The 9,908-nt window shown below is 51.0% G+C and overlaps 1 protein-coding gene across 1 annotated transcript in view; it reads left to right on the top strand.

Annotated features, from left to right (window-relative positions):
• POC1A (POC1 centriolar protein A) overlaps nucleotides 1-9,908 on the top strand; it is a 15,198-nt gene that overhangs the window by 3,321 nt on the left and 1,969 nt on the right. The window contains exons 3-8 of the mRNA XM_018565441.1: nucleotides 1,600-1,771; nucleotides 4,141-4,320; nucleotides 5,466-5,573; nucleotides 8,018-8,133; nucleotides 8,788-8,921; nucleotides 9,295-9,363. Of these exons, the coding sequence (XP_018420943.1) occupies nucleotides 1,600-1,771; nucleotides 4,141-4,320; nucleotides 5,466-5,573; nucleotides 8,018-8,133; nucleotides 8,788-8,921; nucleotides 9,295-9,363 (779 nt within the window). The remainder of the gene's footprint in view (nucleotides 1-1,599; nucleotides 1,772-4,140; nucleotides 4,321-5,465; nucleotides 5,574-8,017; nucleotides 8,134-8,787; nucleotides 8,922-9,294; nucleotides 9,364-9,908) is intronic.

The following is a 9,908-nucleotide window of genomic DNA, read 5'->3' on the forward strand; positions in this document are numbered from 1 at the left end:
ATGACTGGGGGGGGGGAGGGAGGAGGGGGATAGGAAGGTTCCTTTAATTTCAAACGTTTCTAGCTTTATCGCTTCCACTTTATTGCTGACAGTGAACTTGGTGTAACTTCATCTTCGAGCTTTGCCAGATAATCGCTTGGCTTGTGCAGCTGCAAAGGTCGAGGCGTACGGGACGTTCTGTAGTCTTGCAGATAAGAGGACCGTGGACTCTAGACCAAGCCGCGTTTGGCTGCCCACACCAAACTTGTCAGAGGACGTCTCTTAAAGTTGTACTACAACCAAAACACATCGGTATAGACCGAACGGGCGTGTTTTTTGTACACTTGGGTATCACGTTTATGTTGCTATGATACAATTTTGGTATAATGTCATCACCATAACATCATGGGGGTGGAGCACACTGGTTGCTATGGGTTACCTTTAGAGCTGCAGCTAACGATTATTTTCAAAATTGATTAGTTAGCCGATTATTAAGTTCGGTTAATCGGATAAAAATAAAATAAATGTAAAAAATGGCTCCAGTGATGGACTACTAGTTTGTATTGAGGTTGTAGTCCATCACAGGAGCAAACTTGGAGCGGTGGAAGTAAAAAAGGAAAAAAAAAAAAGTGTGGTGTGCAATATAGTGAAATTAAAAGTGTAAAATTATACAGCAATTAATGGAGAATGGCACCGGCTATAGAGGACTACAAATCCCAGCAATAGTACATTATGCAGCACAATGCAGAATACCGCCAGCTATAACGTACTATTGCTGGGATTTGTAGTCCTCTATAGCTGGTGGTATTCGGCATTGCACCACTGTATAATGTACTATTGCTGGGTTTTGTAGTCCTATATAGTTAGTGGTATTCCGCATTGCGCTGTATAATGTATTATTGCTGGGATTTGTAGTCCCCTATACAGCTCAATGCAGAATACCACCAGCTATATAGGAGTACAACAAATCCCAGCAATACATTATACATAAAGTATATAATGTATTGCTGGGATTTGTAGTCCTCTATAGCTGATGGTATAATATACAGCACAATGTACCATCAGCTATAGAGGACTACAAATCCCAGCAATACATTATAGAGCACCATGTGTGGGAAAGTACAGGCTTACCTGGGAAGTCTTGCAGCAACTGGTTTCTGAGATCAGGACTGTCTGTCGGCGGCTGTCATCCCCCCCCCACACCTGCTCCTCCTTACTTCTTCTCCCCGCGTCCCTGTGCCGATCGTGGATGTGCGTGGGCGGTAAGTGTGAGGCAGGGAGGAGGTGCGGCATGTGTAGCGTGGATGCGGCCGGGTGGGTCTGGCAGCGGCGAGCGTGAGGTGGGGAGGAGGTGTGGCGCGCAGCGTGTTTGGAGCGGTGAACAGGGCCAACCAATCGGAAGCCGATTAATCGATGATTGAAAAAGTTGACAACTTTTTCAATAATCGATTATGTCGATTAGTTGTTGCCGCCCTAGTTACCTTGCACTCTATATGTTTGTATCAACTACATGTCATTTGTCACCCTGAGGAACCAGCGAGGCCCCGAACGTTGTCCGGTCAACCTTGTGACATCATGCGTTCACAATAAAACACGTTTTTTTTCTTTTCACGGCTGCAGCGAGCGGCTCAATGGACTCCTGTGTGATGGTCTGGAACATGAAGCCTCAGATGAGAGCGTACCGCTTCGTCGGCCACAAGGACGCCGTCATGTCTGTCGAATTCTCGCCCTCCGGGCACCTTCTTGCGTCGGCATCCCGGGATAAAACCGTACGGCTCTGGGTCCCCAGCATGTGAGTATAGGAGAGAGATGTTATTTATGGACATTACACTTTAGCTTTCACTGCGCCACAGCTCCACATCCGGAGCAAAGAGTAAAACCTGGATACGGGGGGGAGCACGGGACTCAGTCCATGTGACAGCTTTGGACAGTTGTGCTGATTGGCCCAGGGCTGTCACATGGGGCCGGGCAGACCGTACCCAATTTTGTGAAAAATCCAAAAAGTTGGCTTGGAAATAACACAAAGCTTCTTTTTCTCACACGGAATGGAGTAGTGGGGGAGGAGGATAGAAAGCTATAAGCTATGTAACTATCCCCCCCCATCACCCATTACTTTGCCCTGGATGAACAAAGCATGGTGTCACCTACATTTTGGGGAAATTACTTTGTTTGGCTCAGCAGCCCTTGGAATGCTTCCATACTCGCCAATCACACCTCGATTAGTGTCCGTGGTGCCGTTGTTCTATCAAAGATTGTGACTGGGTTGGAATGTGTGACCGGTCACGTGGTCACACATTTTAACGTAACCCCGCCCACTTTTTCTGCTGTAAAATATGTGGCCGGCAAAATGTGAAGAATTCCAACGATTTCTCAGCTGTTCCAGGGCAGATCGGCATCGCAGATCGTATGTGCAGGAGAACCGATCTGCCCCGGAACAGCTGATCGGTCCGGAGATGTCACTGCTATCGGACTTTGTAGAATGTGAGATCGCAGTCGCAAAGTCGGATAAAAGTGACATTTCAGGACTGTTCAGCTGTTCCAGGGCAGATCGGTTTTCCTGCACATACCATCTGCGATGCCGATCTGCCCTGGAAAAGTTGGAATTCTTCATTTTTTTTGCACATATTCCACCGCCGAAAAAGTGGGCGGGATCACGTTAAAATGTGTGACCACACCACTAGTCACACATTCTAACGCAGTCACAAACTTTGATAGAACACCGGCTGTCAGACAATTTATGACGGCTCCCTGTGATCACCATATCATAGTATGTCTTGATGTAACAGCGCCACCTGCAGGCAAAATCAATATATGCAGAGAGAGCGCTGTATGAAACGTGAGCGTGCGCCATTGCTGTCCTCTGCTGAAAATACAGATTGCCTGACTGTCATGCTGATCCTCGCACATCAAACCTTTCTGAGTCACTGACCGGGAACAAGCTATTGTGACTTTAGTTGTTGCATGTTTGTTCCAGGTCAGTGACTGAAGCATTGAAATTATGCGCTCAACATAACAGCCAGGCGACTATAGTTATCAGGGGAATGGAAAATGTAGTATTGCCTCAAGAAATGAGCTCCTGCTTGGATGGTCCATGTAAAGGTGACCCTTTTGGTGTTCAGTGAAATGCTACCTTACAATGGTGGTCAGTGGTAGAGTCAGTAAGAGAAGGGCCCCATTACATTGGTGGTCAGTGGGAAGAATGCTCCTTACATTGGGGGTCAGTGGGGGGAATGCTCCTTACATTGGGGGTCAGTGGGAAGAATGCTCCTTACATTGGGGGTCAGTGGGGGGAATGCTCCTTACATTGGGGGTCAGTGGGAAGAATGCTCCTTACATTGGGGGTCAGTGGGGGGAATGCTCCTTACATTGGGGGTCAGTGGGAAGAATGCTCCTTACATTGGGGGTCAGTGGGGGGAATGCTCCTTACATTGGGGGTCAGTGGGAAGAATGCTCCTTACATTGGGGGTCAGTGGGGGGAATGCTCCTTACATTGGGGGTCAGTGGGAAGAATGCTCCTTACATTGGGGGTCAGTGGGGGGAATGCTCCTTACATTGGGGGTCAGTGGGAAGAATGCTCCTTACATTGGGGGTCAGTGGGGGGAATGCTCCTTACATTGGGGGTCAGTGGGAAGAATGCTCCTTACATTGGGGGTCAGTGGGGGGAATGCTCCTTACATTGGGGGTCAGTGGGAAGAATGCTCCTTACATTGGGGGTCAGTGGGGGGAATGCTCCTTACATTGGGGGTCAGTGGGAAGAATGCTCCTTACATTGGGGGTCAGTGGGGGGAATGCTCCTTACATTGGGGGTCAGTGGGAAGAATGCTCCTTACATTGGGGGTCAGTGGGGGGAATGCTCCTTACATTGGGGGTCAGTGGGAAGAATGCTCCTTACATTGGGGGTCAGTGGGGGGAATGCTCCTTACATTGGGGGTCAGTGGGAAGAATGCTCCTTACATTGGGGGTCAGTGGGGGGAATGCTCCTTACATTGGGGGTCAGTGGGAAGAATGCTCCTTACATGGGGGGGGGGCAGTGGGAAGAATGCTCCTTGTCCTCATTGTTCTAGGTAATGTACATCTCCCCTGGTTACCCCCACCCCCACCCCCTTGTATGTCTCAGCACATTGTATAGAACTGAGAAGGTGTTTTGTGATTTTGTTGCAGAAAAGGAGAATCTACCGTGTTTAAGGCTCACACCGGCACTGTGCGAAGCGTCAGCTTCTCTGGGGACGGGCAGTCTCTGGTCACCGCGTCCGATGATAAGACGGTGAAGGTGTGGACGCTTCACCGGCAGAAATTCCTCTTCTCTTTGAACCAGCATATCAACTGGGTGCGCTGTGCCCGGTAAGTGGTACCAGTCCGTGCACCAGGGGCACCAGCGGTATCTAATATCGCATCCGATGCAACCCGTGTGCTTTTGTTAAATCCTATCTCCAGTCAGTGTAAAAAGTCTGTACGTGTGACGCCCCGGGCCGATCTTCAACCAAACTTCTTCTAAATGAATATACGCAGCTGAAGAGGGGGGAGTTTCCAGTTCTCACAACCAGCGGTCACTGTTGCCCTTCCTGTAATGCACGGCGACCAGACGTGTAACATCCTCATTGTTGTCCCAAAAGGCTGACCGGGTGTCCTTACGTCGGTGGGCGCCAACAGACCGGCAGTAACAAAAAACAGTGTATGGTTCTGTAACTTTCCACAGAACTGCTCGCCATCGGCACCGGAGTCACGGGGAATGCGCCAGCGGGCTTATTTAAAAAGACAGAGGGGGTGTGGTTTTATTGTGGCAACAATAGAAATGGGCACATTACATTTGTTTAAATGCCTCTAGATAGGCAGAGCCAGCTGTCACTCACGCAGGTGGGCGGATCCCGTCATCTATGTCGGGATCCGCTCCGGCGTCTCAGTATATAGGGAGCTGTAGCTCGCGGTATACTGAGCTTAGGGTGACGGGAGGACGCTAGTTTGTGTCCTCCCGTTACCCTAAGGAGAACTATGGGGAAAAACACTGACCCCATAGTTCTCCTCCTTTTTTTAAAGTGAATTTAAACCGGAGTCAGACCTAAATCTCTGCAATCGGCAATGCCAAGCGTCCTGCTGATTGGAGAACTTTGACTCAGCAGATGGCATGCCAGACCACTGCAGAGATACCACTGCTTCCTTTCATGCAGCATGCTGGCAGGGGACAAGCTTTTCTCCTCAGGCTGCGGCTGCTTTCCAAAGCAAACAAATTTTGAAGGCCTCATTCAGACAGCAAATGGGGGCGGAAAGGCGGCGGTCTGAGGCAACTAAATAGCTGCGGCCAGTTTGTGTGCTGCCAGAGTCACTGGACACAGGCGGTCTGTGTCCAGGGCCGGTCAGAGGTTCTATTCGTATGTCACTGCTTTGATTGAGTGAGCTGCTGGAACTTGTAGTTCTTCCTCCGCTGTCTGTTCACTTTCTCCATGTTGTCTCTTTAAATGGCACTAGAACAATATCTCCTCTTTGTACAGGTTCTCCCCGGACGGAAGGCTCATTGTGTCCGCCAGCGATGATAAAACCATAAAGCTCTGGGACAAAACCAGCAGAGAATGTATCCATTCATTCTGTGAGCAGGCCGGGTAAGTCGGTGTATGTAACCCCGACCATGAACCACTTCATTGATTCCAGCGATCACATAAAGCAGCTTTTGAACCGTTCATCCTTTCCTGCATAAGTCTTTGCCCCTCTAGACTGGAGAAGGGCGTTCACCTGTTCCTGTACCGTGCTCTGTAGCTGCAAGCACTGCGGAGCAATTATTTCTCAAAGTTCCCCGCAGAACACTAAAGTCCTTTTCTCAACACCTCGGCTTCTCCTACTCCCTCTATCAGAGCTCCTGCTCTGTGATTACATTGGAGATTTTTGAAGGCTGCCAAATTACTGCTTGGAGGGGGGAGACGGGGGAAGCTGAGCTACTTAGTCATTGGCTGGGAGGGGAGAGCGGGGTGATGTGAACTACTGGGAGGGTAAGCAGAGAGAGCTAAGCTGCTGAGTGACTGCTGCTAGGAGGGGGGAGCAGGAGGAGCCGAGCTGCTCGGAGGGAGGAGCGCTATGAGCTAAGCTGCTGGGTGACTGCTAATGGAAGGGTGTAGCAGGAGGAGCCGAGCTGCTCGGAGGGAGGAGCGCTATGAGCTAAGCTGCTGGGTGACTGCTGCTAGAAGGGTGGAGCAGGAGGAGCCGAGCTGCTCGAAGGGAGGAGCGCTATGAGCTGAGCTGCTGAGTGACTGCTGCTAGAAGGGGAGAGCAGGAGGAGCCGAGCTGCTCGAAGGGAGGAGCGCTATGAGCTGCTGAGTGCTGCTAGAAGGGGGGAGCAGAAGGAGATGAGCTGCTCGAAGGGAGGAGCGCTATGAGCTGAGCTGCTGAGTGACTGCTGCTAGAAGGGGGGAGCAGGAGGAGCCGAGCTGCTCGAAGGGAGGAGCGCTATGAGCTGCTGAGTGCTGCTAGAAGGGGGGAGCAGAAGGAGATGAGCTGCTCGAAGGGAGGAGCGCTATGAGCTGAGCTGCTGAGTGACTGCTGCTAGAAGGGGGGAGCAGGAGGAGCCGAGCTGCTTGGAGGGAGGAGCACTATGAGCTGCTGAGTGCTGCTAGAAGGGGGGAGCAGGAGGAGCCGAGCTGCTTGGAGGGAGGAGCACTGTGAGCTGAGCTTCTGAGTGACTGCTGTTAAGAAGGGGGGAGCAGGAGGAGCCGAGCTGCTCGGAGGGAGGAGCACTATGAGCTTAGCTGCTGAGTGCTGCTAGAAAGGGGGGAGCAGGAGGAGCCGAGCTGCTCGGAGGGAGGAGCACTGTGAGCTGAGCTGCTGAGTGACTGCTGCTAGAAGGGGGGAGCAGGAGGAGCCGAGCTGCTCGGAGGGAGGAGCACTATGAGCTTAGCTGCTGAGTGCTGCTAGAAAGGGGGGAGCAGGAGGAGCCGAGCTGCTCGGAGGGAGGAGCGCTATGAGCTGAGCTGCTGAGTGACTGCTGCTAGAAGGGGGGAGCAGGAGGAGCCGAGCTGCTCGGAGGGAGGAGCACTCTGAGCTTAGCTGCTGAGTGACTGCTGCTAGAAGGGGGGAGCAGAAGGAGATGAGCTGCTCGGAGGGAGGAGTGCTATGAGCTGAGCTGCTGAGTGACTGCTGCTAGAATGGGGGAGCAGGAGGAGCCGAGCTGCTTGGAGGGAGGAGCACTGTGAGCTGAGCTGCTGAGTGACTGCTGCTAGATGTGGGGAGCAGGAGGAGCCGAGCTGCTTGGAGGGAGGAGCACTGTGAGCTGAGCTGCTGAGTGACTGCTGCTAGAAGGGGGGCGCAGAAGGAGATGAGCTGCTCGGAGGGAGGAGTGCTATGAGCTGAGCTGCTGAGTGACTGCTGCTAGATGGGGGGAGCAGGAGGAGCCGAGCTGCTCGGAGGGAGGAGCACTGTGAGCTGAGCTGCTGAGTGACTGCTGCTAGAATGGGGGAGCAGGATGAGGTGAGCTGCCTCTTAAATGCTGGGAATGGATAGCAGGAGCTGAGCTGCTGGGAGGGGGGGAGCAGGGTGATCGGAGGTTCTGAGTCACAGCTGGTTGAACAAATCAGGGTGAGGTAAGTTGAGGGAACAGGGTAAGACCAGCTGCCGAGTCACTGCTAGGGTGGAAGAACAGGGTGTTCTGAATCAGTGCTGGTAGGGGAAGCAAGGAGAAGCTGAGCTGCTATGAGGAGGACTTCAGAGTCTGCTTCTATTGTAAACTTTGAAGATGAATTGCTCCTCAGTGTCTGCAGCTACAGCAGTCAGTGGGGGCTTCTTTTAAAGCTCATTTACTTCTAAGGTGTGTGTGTTATAAATAAATAAATAAATATATATATATATATTTGAATGTCCATAGCCTGGGCACGGATGAATTTTAAGACATTTAAGGGCTACAGATGTCATGTGTAGTGTCCTTTTTGTTTTAGTGGTGTGAATTTGATGGGGGAATGTATTCAGGCCGGACATCTTCAATATGATGGCATTACTCCTGAGACTCTGTAGCATTGTTTCTGTTGTCTCCAGAAGCAGCCTGACCCTCTTTTTGTCGCAGATTTGTGAACTACGTGGACTTTCACCCCAGCGGGACCTCTGTGGCTGCAGCCGCAACTGATAACACAGTGAAAGTTTGGGATATTCGAATGAACAAACTCCTCCAACACTACCAAGGTAAAAATAATATTCACTGCCTCAGGCTCCGCTCACCGTATGATTCACAGCAGTCTTTACGAGTGCTTAAATCAGACCCATGTTTCATGTTGCACCCATATTTAGGGTGTCTCATGGTCTACCCTCACCCCCCACTATCATAGCATCGTTTTGATTGACAGGCCAGGAGACTCCTGGTCTTTCCCGCCCATCCTGGCCTAACACAGCGGTGGGCAAACAAAGAGGTTCAAGGTGCATGGCCAGGTTTAGTGCGCCCCTCATACTCTCCTGGCCTGTCACTGCAAAGCGTTAGGCCATGGGTGAGCTAACTCCGGCCCTTCCAGCTTTGGCGAAACTACAAATCCCATGAGGCATTGCAAGTTTCTTACAGGCGTGACTCCCAGTGGCAGATGCATCATGGGATTTGTAGTTTCACCACAGCTGGAAGGGCCGGAGTTTGCCTCTCCCCGGCTTAACGCTTTGCAGTGGCAGGCCAGGAGACTATGAGGGGCGTGTTATACATTAGTTCGAGCTGTTGCCATATTTGTCACTTCTTATTCTCAAGAAATATTTATTGCAATTCGTAATAATTTGGGGTTCAGCGTCATTACTATAAGGACCTCAGACGATAGGACTGAGTCTATGGGGGTCTCATGTCTCTCTCTTGTCATGCAGTCCATAGCGGGGTGGTGAACTCGCTCTCCTTCCACCCCTCCGGTAATTATCTCATCACCTCTTCCAATGACTCCACCCTGAAGATCCTGGACTTGCTGGAAGGACGATTACTGTACACACTGCATGGACATCAGGTGAGTGACGCCTGAACTCCGGCAGATAGAAAACACACACTGAGGCAGCTCTGTAGCTCTTCGTACATCTAGGATTACATTTAGAATTGGCCATGAATAGCTCTCTATGTGATGGCACATTGGAGGTGACAGGTTCTCTTTTATTGAAGCCCTTGTGTCACCTTTCCACTTCACACACTGCACTTGAATAGCTTCAGCCAGGGAATGACAGCTGCCGGCGACACAATTCTGCAGCCGGTAGCTGAATGTAAACAGCGGGCATTAGGCGGGTGCAGTAGCCAGCTTGCTATTGGCTATTTCAAGTGCTGCACCGCACTTGATTTTTGCTGACCGTGGAATCTGTGTTTTTGATTTGTCGCCATGTTGTGTGCAGGGCGCCGTGACTTGTGTCAGGTTTTCACGAGAAGGAGATTTCTTCGCCTCCGGGGGATCCGACGAACAAGTGAGTGCAAGTGTAAGAGGAATAGTTGGAATACCCGTCAGCGTGTGTTCACGTGTGCGTGTCCCGTGTGCACGTACCTGGATTGTGTTTGCATGCCGTGCTCTGGGTGCTGATGTGATGGATGTAGAGCAATGTGTCTACACCGAGATCTTCATATCTCAGGCCTGCAGTCCTAAAAAAACAGAAGTCTCCTTCCTTATAAGTGTGACCACATGAGTGTTACTATAGAACAATAGCTAAGAACTTCCTCATTACATAGTTGTGCAACAGGAGCCCAGAGCAAGGTGTGTGTGTGGTGAAGGAAGTCGGGATTGCACAGAAATGAAATGCAGAATATTTTGTCATTGTACTTCCTGTGCTGGTCATAAAATGTGACTTCAACTCCCCCATTAGACCCATTGTATGTGTGAGAGGCCATTCTGGGTCCAGTTAGGATAAGTGGTGATACCGGGGCCTCCATTGTACTGATGGGGCCCCGCAAGTGTTAAAGCGACTCTGTGACAGTTTATACCCCCCCCCGTGCCAGGAACATCCCGCCCGCAGCA

The sequence above is a fragment of the Nanorana parkeri genome, unplaced genomic scaffold (genome assembly GCF_000935625.1).
Source record: "Nanorana parkeri isolate BGI_ZX_2015 unplaced genomic scaffold, ASM93562v1 scaffold847, whole genome shotgun sequence".
Lineage (NCBI taxonomy): Eukaryota > Metazoa > Chordata > Amphibia > Anura > Dicroglossidae > Nanorana > Nanorana parkeri.